Genomic DNA, 13,627 nt, shown 5'->3' with positions numbered 1-13,627 from the left:
ATTATATCCTCCTCACCATGAAGAGCCTACAACTAGAAACTAAATAAACCCAAGCAAAGAATCTATGAAAGAAAATTATTTTACAAAGAGGTAGAAGAAAACTCTTCAGGATTCCCAAACAGGAGGCTCCAGAAAAAGCTGATTTAGGACAATAAAGTGATTCAAAGGACATTACTAACCGAATGGCTCTCCAGCTGTCTCCAACCATCCAACAGCCCCAGGACTGTAGTAATATAACCATTTAGTATAGTATCAGACTAGAAATACCACAGCAGTGAATAGAGTGACACATGATAATGCTGAATGTGGGTAAGGTGACCATAGGTACATCAGTATCTAGAATATAATAGCCTACAATTATTTTACCTAACAAAAGCTTATCAAAATTGGCAGCTGGAAAATGCCTTACAGTTGTAATACTCTTATTGATGAGGATAGTATTAATTTTCTGGACAAGACTCCTCCGTGTTTCTTCTGGGATGATCAGATGCCTTTTCTTTATAGGAAAAGGGACAAATTTGAAGAGCAGGTCAACCATTTTTTACCTTGAAAGGATTTATCCTAAGTCAGTACAAGCTCACTTTGTCCTTGCAGTGATTGTCCTCCATTCTCAGGCATCCTTTGATGAACACTTCTCATTAAGCATGATTTCAATAATCCAAAGAGATTACCTCAAAAGAGGGTGAGTATACTGACCTTCCAAACGTTCTACAAATAATCGCTTCAAGCTTTGGTAAATCCCAATTTTAATGGTGCCATATGATGCCTGTCTTAGTAAAGCAGGAGCAATTCTGCCAAAAAAAAAAAGAGAGAGAAAGAAAGAAAAGTTAATTATACTAAACATGCATTTGCAGATTTTACATACCTAGACAGCCTATCATTTCCCTTACCTATCTCATCCCACACAACAACTGCAGAACACAACTTTTTGCAAGCACCCATGAGACATTTATCAAGACAGTGCACACTCTAGGTCATAAAACAAACCTCAACAAATTTAAAAGAATTGAAATCCTTGAGACCCTATGGTTCTCTGATCATAATGGAATCAAACCAGAAATCAATAAGGAAAATCCTCAAACACTTGGAAATAAAACACACTTCTTAGCAATCCATTGGTCAGAGGAAGTCTCAAAGGAAATTTGAAAAATACACAGACCTGAATGGAAATAAAAACTCCACCTATTAAAATATATGAGATGCAGCCAAAGCAGAGCTGAGGGAAATTTATAGCACAAAATGCTTAAATTAGAAAAGAGGGAAAGTCTCAAATCAATAATCTGAATTTCCTACCTAAGGAAACTACAAAAAGAAGAACAAAATAAACTCAAAGCAAGCATAAGGAAGAAAAGAATAAAGAGCATAAATTAATGAAATTGAAAACAGGAAAACAGAGAAAAATCAATGAAACAAAAAGTTGGCTCTTTGGAAAAAAGTCAATAAAACTGATAAACCTCTAGCAAGACTCATAAAGATAAAAAGATAGAAAACACAAATCACCAATAACAGGAATGAAATAGGCAATAGTGCTACAAATCCTGTTATCCTGTAGCCAATATTAGCCTGTAAGGATAATAGGATACTATAAACAACTTTATACTCATAAATTCAACAATTTTAAAGAAATGAACTAATTCCTTGAAAACAACAAACTACCAAAACTCAACTAAGATAAAATGGATAATCTGAATAAGTCTCATAACCATTGCAATGGACTGAAGGTTTGTCTCTTCCCAAAATTCACCTGCTCAAATCCTAACCCCTCATCACGATGGTATTAGGAGGTGGGGCCTTTGGGAGGTGATTAGGTCATGAGAGTAAAGCCCTCATGAATGGGATTAATGCTCTTATAAAAGGGATCCCACAGAGCTCTCTTTCTCTCTTTCTGCCGTGTGAGGATACAATGAGAAGTCTTGGCAGTCTATGCCCTCACGAGAACACAACTATATTGGCAGCCTGATCTCAGACTTCCAGCCTCCAGAACTGTGAGAAATGAATTTCTGTTGTTTATAAGCCACCCAGTCTATGGTACTTTGTTATAGCAGACCAAACTAAGATAACCATTAAAGAATTTGAATTCATAATTTAAAAGTTCCCAAAAAAGGCCGGGCTCAGTGGCTCACGCCTGTAATCCTAGCACTCTGGGAGGCCAAGGCAGGCGGATCGTTTGAGCTCAGGAGTTTGAGACCAGCCTGAGCAAGAGCAAGACCCTGTCTCTACTAAAAATAGAAAGAAATTATATGGACAGCTAAAAATATATAGAGAAAAACTTAGCCAGGCATGGTGGCACATGCCTGTAGTCCCAGCTACTTGGGAGGGTGAGGCAGAAGGATCGCTTGAGCCCAGGAGTTTGAGGTTGCTGTGCGCTAGGCTGACGCCATGGCACTCTAGCCAGGGTGACAGAGCAGGACTCTGCCTCAAAAAAAAAAAAAAAAAAAAAGTTCCCAAAAAGGAAGTCTCCAGGCCCAGATAATTTCACTGGGGAATTCTACTAAACATTTAAAGAATTAACACCTGTATTACACAATCTCTTTCAGGAAACACAAGAGGGGATGCTTCCCAACTCATTTTGGCTAGTATTACCCTGATACCAAAATCAGACAAAAATAGTACAAAAAGGAAAAACTACAGACCAATATCTCTCATGAACTTAGATGAAAAATCCTTAATATTAGCAAATTCAATCCAGCAATGTATAGAAAGAATTATATACCACTACCCACCTAACAGAGATTTTTAAAAAATCAACTTCTACTTCCTAACAGTTGCAGATACATGTTAAATCCTATCAACAAGGAGGTACTAGAGCCAAGATTTCACCCTATTTAAGTTCTCCTTTAAACTGCAGACATTCTCACTCATACCTTCTTTGAGATTCTTCCAAATTTGCAGAACTGTACTTTAGGGGGTATAAATAGAAGGCGGCAATTCAAACGGTTAGAATTTTAAAGTGATGACTAAATATGCATATTTCTGATTTTATTGCTTGCTATCAGAAAAAAAATCTTGTGATTATCCATGCTGATGAAAGAACAAGGTGAAACAGACGATCCACAAATCACCTTGCTTCAGGACGTACTACTTGATTTTTTCCCCAAGAAAATTATCTTTTAAATTAAGTCTCACTTATTTTAACAATAAAATTGGTGTCTATTCTCTGAGCAATAAACTGGTAGCCTCGATGCAGGAGTGGCCTAGGAAAATGGCAGCAGATAAACTACAAACTGGACAATAACCACAAACTTATGGCTAATCAAAAGTTGACCAAAAAAAGATGGGTCTCCCTCTCTATTATTCTGCATTTTCTGTTTATACTACCAGAATAATACTTCTTTAAAGAGGAAAATTTTAAAGTAAGTCAGTATTTGCCAACTCAGGAAGAATATCACAAAAATATATACAATTAATTGGTGCTGCTATTAAGAGTGGCTATTGATGACTCTCAGGAAAGCAAGATGATATACCCATTTTATCATCTTGCTGTATACCCATGCTGCAATGATATACCCATCTTAAAACGTATCACTCATAGCCAAATGAACACAAATCCAAAACTCAAGACTTGCAGGCAGGTGAAATATAAACTGGCACACATCAATACTGAATTATAAGTTGAAATGGTGAATATGAAGGGTACAAACTAGCAGACAGTTGAAATATATGGCTTCTTTAAAAAACACTTCTGTTCATGAAATAAGGAAAGAATCCAGTCTTACCCTGAATACAGTGCCAATACACCTTCTTCTTTATAGATTCGGAACAAGGCATGAAACATCCCTCTATATTTTATCTCTTTGAAACGCACATCAATGCTTTGGCCTTGAACTTGAAGGCGTGTTTTCGTAAGATCCACAGGGAACGTTCCTATGAAGGAACACACTCATTTTTAAATATTTCAAAAGAGTCACAGGTAAGTTTTGGCTAAATATAAGCCAATGACAATATATGAAACATAAGACAAAATCCTTTTTACAACACACAGAAGATCTCTATTAGAATATGACTGTCAGAGAACAAGAGTTGTATGTATTAAAATGAAATCTACTATACTGGTATATAGGCAGCACCATTTGACCCACAGTATACATGAAACTGTGATATAATAGAGTGCTTTAAGATTGTCCTAATATACTATAAATGCAAAATAATTTAAATGTTTTTGTTTCATCTGTAGCATACAATCTGACATTTAGCAGTCTCTTTTCTGCCCCTTCCTACCTCAAGTCTCCCCACCTTTCCCTCATAAAAATCTCTCCAAATTTTCACAAAGATAAGAACACATGAGATTGCTGCTCAAGATACTCTTATATACTATTGCAAAGTTTAGTGCTTTTTTTCCTTTTATTTGTTTACAGAAAACAAACAGTTCCCTAATATTATGAAAGATATTGGAAAAGTCCCATTTGGTTGTACTCATCCTGGTTCCTTAGGTAATTCAGGACTAATACCAGCAGAGTGCTTGGAGGGAAAACTTCTTAAACCAAACCTCTTTCTTTGTGTCAACACATAGAAGTGGTCATTACACTAACAAAATATATTTCAAGGAATATTTCAAGGTCTAAAACTAACAAGGAGATTATGTGGCTCTGGTCACCAATGATCTGAATGTCACAACACCAGAGCATATACCATGAAAGTCAACAAAGACTGGTGGATCGCAGTCATTTATGAATAGCTTAGGAAAGAGAAAATCTGGAAGATGAAAAGTCACAATCTAAAAATATTTCTGAATTAAAATCAAATAGAGAAGAATCTTGTCAGCCGGGTGCGGTGGCTCATGCCTGTAATCCTAGCACTCTGGGAGGCCAAGGCGGGTGGATCATTCGAGGTCAGGAGTTCGAGACCAGCCTGAGCAAGAGCGAGACCCCATCTCTACTAAAAATAGAAAGAAATTAGATGGACAGCTAAAAATATATACAGAAAAAAATTAGTCAGGCATTCTGGCACATGCCTGTAGTCTCAGCTACTCGGGAGGCTGAGGCAGAAGGATTGCTTAAGCCCAGGAGTCTGAGGTTGCTGTGAGCTAGGCTGATGCCACGGCACTCACTCTAGCCTGGGCAACAGAGTGAGACTCTGTCTCAAAAAAAAAAAAAAAAAAAAAAAGAATCTTGTCTGATCTTGGCAGTAAGTTTTCTTCTAAAATGGGATAGAGGTTTGAAAAAAAAGAAGTTTGGATACTTACTAAGAGATTTATAAACAACTTAGCATAAAAGAAAGACCATTAGTAGAGGACTATAACAGAAATGTCTATCATATCCAACTCTCTCTATATTTTCAGGTATATTACTTAAGCCTAGCAAATTAACAAATCACTAAACTACCAAAAAAGCTTCCTAAGTTTGACTTTTCTTAACTTCATTTGCCATACCATTAGTAGTACTTTCTCTAAAATATTACTTGATAGCTTTGAAACAATAATTTATTTTTATTTTATTTTTTAGAGATAGGGTCTCACTCTGTCACCCAGGCTGGAGTGCAGTGGCCCAATCATATAGCTCACTGTAAATGTCAACTCCTGAGCTCATGCAATCCTCTCACTTCAGCCTCCCAAGTAGCGGGGACTACAGGACTACAGGCACGGGCAACCACGCCTGGCTAATTTTTTTAATTTTTTTTTTTTTGGAGACAGGTTCTCACTATGTTGCCCAGGCTGATCTAAAACTCCTGGGCTGAAGCAATCCTCCTGCCTCAGCCTCCCAAAGCACTAGGATTACATGCATGAACCACCACGCCTGGCAATACAATAATTTTTAGAACAAAGAGGGTGAGCTTTTTATTTTTTCTCTATTTTCCACCAAAAATAACTGTCACCATACCTTACTATCTGTACTATAAAATGCAGGTTTGTCATTTTGCACATTCTTACCAAACTCAGCAACGATAGAGGCAAGGCCGCCATAAACAAAGGGTTTCCAATTCAGACCAGACATCTCATGGCTTACAGTGGCACTTTTCTGTTGCTAAAAAATAAACAAAAATCAGAACAATGCACAAGAGTGAGGAGCATTTGTTAGTGTCTGATCATATAATTTAGATGAACAAAACTGACAAAACAGATGTAGAGGAGAAACCCCACCAAGTGGAATGACACAAAATGGGGAATTCTGTTTTATGTGCTGGATGATCATGAATTTGTTCTTTACTACCATTATGTAGAGGTAGGCGTGCAATTCACTAAAAGATCAACCTGTGCCCTTCATTCTCTCTAGTTTCTTTAATATTATATTCATCCCCACCCAAAGAAGAGGCTTCAGTCCATCCAGCACACCCAACTCAGACATTTAACTAGACAATTACAAGTGAAGGGACCTGGAATTCAAATTATATAGGCTGAGGCATCTCATAAAAGCAGTTCGTGGTATTCAGTTAGCTTGATTCAAGTGCAAAGCACAGGCTCCTACCACTACCGTCTCATATTTTTAGCCCTTTCATCCCTCCACTAAACTTTAGAATTTTCATTCATCTAGCTACTTCTAGCTATATACAACTTCGCTCCTCAACTAGGCCCAGGCTAAGCTAAGTACCTTTTCATCACCTTCCTTCAGGTCCCCAGAGGAATGATAGCAATATGGATGATGTATCTCTTCTTTCTGACATTTAACATACATCCATCTAGTGAATCTCCTTTTCCTTCCCCCTGGCCCTTTAAAATGCATACACACAAATACTGTTATTCTTTTATGTTGTTTTTTAAACAATGTATTGTGCTCCCAGCTTCCTTTTCCTCCTTTCCCATCTGGTCCCTATTAGACCTGTCATCTTCAATCTTTTCAGCTTTCCTCTCTTTTTCTGCTACTCTCAGCTCTTTCTCTCTTGGATTTTATTTTTTCCATAGCTCCAGCCTCTAGACCAGTGGTTTTCAAATTTAGCATGTACCAGGCTCATCTAGATTACTGGGCCTCTCCCCAGTTTCTGACTGGTGGTCTGTCTGGCCCAGAGAATTTGCAAGTTCCCAAATAATGCTGATGCTTCCACACTTGTGAACTACTGCTCTAGGCATCAACTACTAAATTGTGGTCCACCTGAAATTAATATATTTCCTCAGCATGAACTCTCAGATTTCCTTTAAATATTCCTGCTTCAGAGCTTCACAGTATGTATACTTCTCAATTTCAAAAGTAACTTCCAAGTGGTTTGTGGCCAGAAATAAAGACTCTGAAGTCAGACTACCTAAATTGAAATCCTAACTCCAGATTCAAATCCTGACTCTACCACTTACTAGTTCTGTGACCTTGGGCAAGTTATTTAACCTCTCTCTATGCCTCCATTTTCTGAACTGTAAAATGGGACTAATAATAAAAACTATATCATAGGGTTGTTGCGAAAGTTAAATAACATATGTGAAACACCTACAAAAGTGGCTGGCACCTACCTCAATAACTGTTAGCCAATTATCATTATTACATTTTTGAAAATTTACCCAAATTTACGTTTTAACTGATATTCCTTGCTGCCCACCTCCCCAATTGCCCAATTTGGGGTTAGTGACTTTGAGTCACGGTATCTCTTTAGAGGAGACAAGGTTTTGCTTTGTTTCCACAAAAGGAATTCTCTGTAACTAAGCAAAGAACAATTTTCCAGAGATAATAGCAAACATGCAGACAAATGTTTTAGTTACAGGCCACAAAAATAATGATGGAAACTTCCTTTCAAGCATAGTACATATAGACTCTGGAACAGATAGCCCTTTTGGAGAAAAGTTGTTGAAAGGAATTCTAAGAAGCAAAGTAGGAATAGGCACTTCAAATATCAACTGCAGTTTGAAATAAGACTCTTGAATACTAAATACTATCTTATCAACATTTTTAGCTATGTCCACATTTTAGGATTTGAATTGAGAGTAAAACATGACACATATGGTGAGACAGTAGGGATGGAAAAGCAGGACTATGGCATATCCCCTCTCTCAGCCTGTGGGGAAAAAATTCACTTTCCATTCACAAATTTAGAGATTACCCAAAATAGTCTTAAATGTTTCAGGCTGCTGTGCTTCTCTCTAAAACTTTCCTGACAACTTCTTCCAATTCTTTTCATTTCAGAGAAAGCCTCCATCAGAACTTTACTACCTGCCAAGCCTTTTAATAAGGAAGATGTGCCCAGGGTCTAGGGAGCAACAAAGAATCAGTGGAAGGCAGGGAGCAGAACCACAGCAGGGAGCAGAAAGACCAGTCACTGAATCTTATGCAAGTTAGCCCAGTGGTTCCCTAATGAAGTTTTCACAATTTCGAGGTGAAATAAAAAAAGGTACCTGGTGCCTTTTTTAAGCTAAATGTATTTAATTAAGGACTATACATTTTTAGGACAGCATATTCTTCTTACTCTTGGAGCATTAAAAAAATCACCTTTCTTGTACGAAATGATAATAGTAGTTGGCAGTTGATTTTGTTTAACATCTTTACTAGGTAAAATAATACTGACTATCCTATATTTGTGCCTCCTCCCCACACTCACATTTAAATTTAATGGCCCACGAAATCCAGAAGTCTGGGCAAATCCAATACTGCCACTACCATCATCTCCCCACCCCCATCTGACAGTTAAATCTCCTTCACTCCAAGGTTAGGAAAGAATCTTATGAAGAAATCCTGTATCATCTTTGATTAGATCTGATTTTAGACAGTCCTTCTTCGTATTGAGCCAAAAGTCACTCTTCCTCTAATTTGTACCCAGTCTTTGGAGGCAATATTCAACTTATTCTTTTTCCCTAGGGGAGTCCTTCAAATATTTAAAGACAGCTATCATGTTCTCCTGTATCTTATCTTTCTTAGGCTAAGTATCCATGATCATTTTCTTCATTCTATATATTATACTTCAATTACTACAGCTGAAAATTGCAATCACTTTTTTGGGGACCATATCACACTACCGAATCATTAAATTGCCAGCTGAAACCTCTGAGTCTTTTACATAAGGCTGTATACATGCATGCATGTTACACTGCACCTATTCTACAAGTGTACAATATGTTTTGAACCTTCATTTATCTCTTCCATATCTTATCTCAGGCATAACAGTGACGACTAGGATGAGATTTATCTTCTAGTTGCCCCATGTTGTTTCCTCTCCTAAGATCCCTGAGGGCAGATATCATATCTAACAGTATTTTTATAACCCCCAGAATAGCTTGCACAGAATTGAGTACACATTCATTAAATACTTAGTTGGTTTTCCAGTATGACATCCTTTACCTATGTATGCAGCCTGTATGTGAAAGACGATAGAGGAAACCAGGAAGGTAACTTGCTGGGCTGGGCCAATGCTTCACACCCATGCATATGACACTCTACTGATCCTCAGATAATATCTGCCTACAAATCTTCTTCCCTTGCTTTTGTTGCAGAGAATTACTTATGTAAAATACCCCTAGCCCTCTAAAAATTATTTTAATTTGTGGGGGCTAACCCCAGATATGGGTAAAAGGGGAGAGGTCATATCTAAGTTAAAATAGAAATACAGTACCCTAAATATATTTATTGTATAAAGAAGCCAATGAAAATTATCTTCAAAATGCAGATATGTATTCTCAAGATCTAAGGAAAATTTGATACCTTAGTGAGAATAAGAATATCCTAGAATACAAGTTACATAGCCCTACACTATTCCAAAGATCTGGTCAGGACACTCTGGGTGCCTTTCTTGCTTTCTCCTTTAAGAAAGAGTAGGCATTAAAGAGTCTCAGATTCAGAAGGTAACAATGGAGACCCATGTAAATATTTATTGAAGGCATACTAAATGCCCAAACCTGCAACGTGCTTTGGGTATAATTGTCATGTTTGAAAAACACAGAAATATGTTCTAACACCAAGACAATATTTACCATTCAACCTATCTTTCCTGGATAAGCAAGGAGAAGGGGCAGGGATATAAGTTGTACAAAATATAGTGCTTGTCTTTTAAGACCTTAAAATCTGGTGGAAGAATCAAGGTAGTTCATTCGAGTAATGTTAAGTGCTAAACTGTGTAGTACAAACTTTACAAGCAAGAGGAGCACAGAAAAGACAACAATCAGCATGGGCTTCAAAAATTTGAAAAGGCTTGTCGAGGTGAAAAAACTTAAATTGGGCCTTGACAGAGAGTAGGCAGAATCTGGATAGGTGCAGGTAAGGGAGAGGTGTGGGGAGGGGACAGGATGAACAGAGACACAAATGTGGGAACAAACACAGCATGTGGAGGCAGGAATCAGTATAGTTTGTGCTGAGAAGAAAGGGATCTAACTAGAACAGAGAATTCCCTTGTTGTTGACTGAAACAATGTCAGATAAGAGTATGGTAAGGAACAAGTTACATTGAAAGGCTTAAAACCAAGGTGGGGGGTGGGGGGGCATCTGCAAGTTTTTTTAAAAGCAGGGAAGTAACTGGAGGAAATCCACCACATTTTAGTTAGCCTACTAGGACTACTGCAAACACAGTGCATTACAAATGGAGAGGCAGGGAGACTAGCTTAGGATGGTGCAAAATAAAGCAGACAAGGATGCTTGTTGTCACTGAGGTTAGAGATAAATTTCTGAAAATGGAGACACAAAGAACTCAATAATGTAGGGAATGAATACGAGGGAAGAGTTCATGATGACTCTAAGCATCTCTAGCCTGGGGGGGAGGGAAGAATCACTGACACAAAACTATAAATGTCCCTGCTGTTACCTTGTCTGAGAAACTAATTCATGTTGATAATAGTTGTCATCCCAATCAAGTAACTGAACTGCATTTTAATAGATGCCTTCAATGCCTTGACAGTGGCAGAGGGTTGAAACCGAAGGGGGGCATCTTTCAACAGCATCCCTCACACTAATACAATGGAGGTGTTTGCTTACTCCGCTTACAATCACGGCCGCCGTTGCAAACTTCACCCTTAGAAAAATTAGGATTATTCCAGGAAAGATACCCATTCACACTCTGGGTAGCAGGATCTTGCCAGTTCCTCAGCTGTCAGAGCGAGCTCGTGGAGAGAAGGGAGGCGCCTGAAGGAGGCGGCCTCCCAGGGGGGCCGAGGAAGCAGGGTTCAATCGAAGAAGTAAAACCACCGATGCCAGAAGAGTGAAAGACAGGGAAGGGACTCGGCTGAGGGGAGAGAGAGACCAGAGGACCGTTAAGCCCCTCCCAGGCCGGGAACCAGGCCAGCCCGGCCCCGCGCGGCCTGGCGCGGCCCAGCCCCACTCCCCAGCCTGGAAGTCCAGGAGCTCCCCCTCACCTGCTCAGGCTCATCGGACGACTGGGAAGCCGAGGCTCCCACGGTCGGAAACGCCACCGCAATGCCAACCCGGAAGTATTGAAACCAGCGGAAGTAACCAAGGCGTCGCCCCGGCAACCGTGGTGCAGCCATTCCAACTCCGCCTCCTCCAAGCCTAAAAAAGAAGGCGCGAAATAAGAGGCAGAAGTGGCAAGGGTCTAAAGGCGGGAGTCGAACAGGCTGCTGATGCAAAGGCTGACTTGTGGGAGGTGTAGAGAGACGGAGCTCAGGCGTGAGAATTTGGCAGATTCTACAGTTAACATGCTCGCCACGGGGAGCAGAGGAGTCTCCTCCTCACCGCGTTTTCCACCCACCTGGTGCATCCAAGGACCGGGAAAGGAGGGGGAGAGGCGGGAAGAGGGGGAGGAGAGGGGGCCTGTGGAGCCGGTAGGGCGAGGGGCGGGGCAAGCGGAGTAATGGGCGTGGCGTCCTGCCCCCACAGAGTCCGAAAAAGGAGGGAAAGGGAAGGGGGTGGGTCAAGGGGTTTCGAACAAAAGTAGCAAAATGAGGGATCACGGGTGAGCAAAATTTAGTGAAGTGACTGAAAATAAAGATCAGGGAAGCAAATAAAACCTCAGCGCCTACTGGAAGTCAGACATTAGTGACTGAAAAATTAGGCTTCAGGCCCTGTAGTGGAAGCTCACGGTTTGGTTAGAAACTTGAGGAACAGCAAGTTGGAAACAGAAAAGGGGACCATAAAAAATTAAAGAAAAAGAAACTAAGGAGGAGAAACGCCAACGGGGGAAGTTCCACTTAATTCGCACCTCACGATCTGCCAGAAAATGATGAGAGCTTGATGACAAGCTTCTGGCCCTACCAACGGCCACGGCCACCAGAAGGGATGACCGCAAAGCCTTCTGGGTGATTCCATTAGCCAATGCGCTACATCCGATTTTTAAGCCTCTTAAACGGTTCCCTAATCACGCGGGAGTACACAATAACAGTTAGGGTTTATTGTTTATGTGTTGTAAGTAAAAGCCAGTGCAAGGCATTTGGCCCAAAATGATTATTTGTTGAATGAATGTTTGGAGTTCATTTGTTCCAAAAGGATCTTTGTCAATTTAGTTCACAGCTTGTGTTTTGTTTTGTTTTTCCATTTAAAATTTTCGTCAGGGAGCACAGATGATCATAATAGCTGACATTACAGAGTACTTACCATGTATCAAGAGTGATGCCAAGAGCTTTTTGTGTTCACAACTACCCTGTAAGACCGGTACTATTATTTTCCCCTATTAATGAGTGAGAAAAGTGAGGCCATAAAAGGTTGAGAGTAATGTGTTAAGTGGCATAGCTGGGATTTAAACTCGGATCTGACTTCAGAACCCAGGCTCTAAACCACTATGCTATATTGCTGTTGGCTGTAATAATACCCTTGTTAACTTCAGAAACTTCCTTACTTAAAATAGATATAAGGAACACATGCATGCATTCCAAATATGAATTCCCTTTGATTTAGATCTCAACAGAGTACTCCCTTTCAGCCAGGCAACGGAGGTTTTAGCTTAGAGTCCTTACTTGGAAGGACTATATTCTCTTCAATGACCTGAATTGTATGTGCATCTGTGGCCTGGGCTTGTCCCTCATATCCAGGTCGCTGAACCTTGTATTATAGAATTATGGCCCTCCCTGTGAGCAAATCACTATCTTAGTTCATCTTTTCTTTTTTTTTTTTAGACAGAGTCTCACTCTATTGCCCAGGTTAGAGTGCCGTGACATCAGCCTAGCTCATAGCAACCTCAAACTCCTGGGCTCAAGGGATCCTTCTTCCTCAGCCTCCCAAGTAGCTGGGACTACAGGCATGTGCTACCACAGCAGGCTAACTTTTTGTATGTATATTTTTAGTTGTCCAGCTAGTTTCTTTTTATTTTTAGTAGAGATGGGGGTCTCGCTCTTGCTCAGGCCGGTCTCGAATTCCTGAGCTGAAACAATCCGCCCACCTCGGCCTGCCGGAGTGCTAGGATTACAGGCGTGAGCCACCGCACCCAGCCTATCTTAGCTTTTCTGCAAGACTAATTTTCCCTCCTCAGCCGCTGCCACCACTAGCTAATACCACTGGCTACCTATGTAAACTTTGTCAAAATGAGCTTTGTTTTCAAATGATTTATTTTAAAAGAAGATGATGTTCGTCAATATGTTGTAAGGAAGCCCTTAAACAAAGAAGGTAAGAAACCTAGGACCAAAGCACCCTCCACATGTCCTGCAACATAAACGCCAGCATATTGCTTTAAAGAAACAACGTACTAAGAAAAATAAGGAAGAAGCTGCAGAATGTGCTACACTCTTGGCCAAGAGAATAAAGGAGGCCAAAGAAAAGCACCAGGAACAGATTGTCAAGAGATGTAGGCTGTCCTCTCAGAGCATCTACTTCTAAGTCTGAGTACAGCCAAAAATAAGATTTTTT

The 13,627-nt window shown here is 39.9% G+C and overlaps 1 protein-coding gene across 2 annotated transcripts in view; it reads right to left on the bottom strand.

The window, feature by feature from the left end:
* SLC25A14 (solute carrier family 25 member 14) overlaps window positions 1-11,268 on the bottom strand; it is a 48,173-nt gene extending 36,905 nt beyond the window's left edge. Inside the window, exons 1-4 of one of the 2 annotated variants that reach the window (XM_045537777.1) lie at window positions 11,188-11,268; window positions 5,867-5,960; window positions 3,717-3,864; window positions 697-791 (exon numbers count right to left, since the gene is read on the bottom strand). In XM_045537777.1, coding sequence (XP_045393733.1) covers window positions 697-791; window positions 3,717-3,864; window positions 5,867-5,930 — 307 coding nt within the window. In that variant the 5' untranslated portion in view covers window positions 5,931-5,960; window positions 11,188-11,268. The remainder of the gene's footprint in view (window positions 1-696; window positions 792-3,716; window positions 3,865-5,866; window positions 5,961-11,187) is intronic. The other variant, XM_045537778.1, reaches the window with a different exon arrangement.
* Window positions 11,269-13,627: the final 2,359 nt, after the last annotated feature.

This window comes from Lemur catta, chromosome X, assembly GCF_020740605.2.
Source record: "Lemur catta isolate mLemCat1 chromosome X, mLemCat1.pri, whole genome shotgun sequence".
NCBI classification, from domain to species: domain Eukaryota; kingdom Metazoa; phylum Chordata; class Mammalia; order Primates; family Lemuridae; genus Lemur; species Lemur catta.
This window is presented reverse-complemented; position numbering and strand designations above follow the sequence as displayed.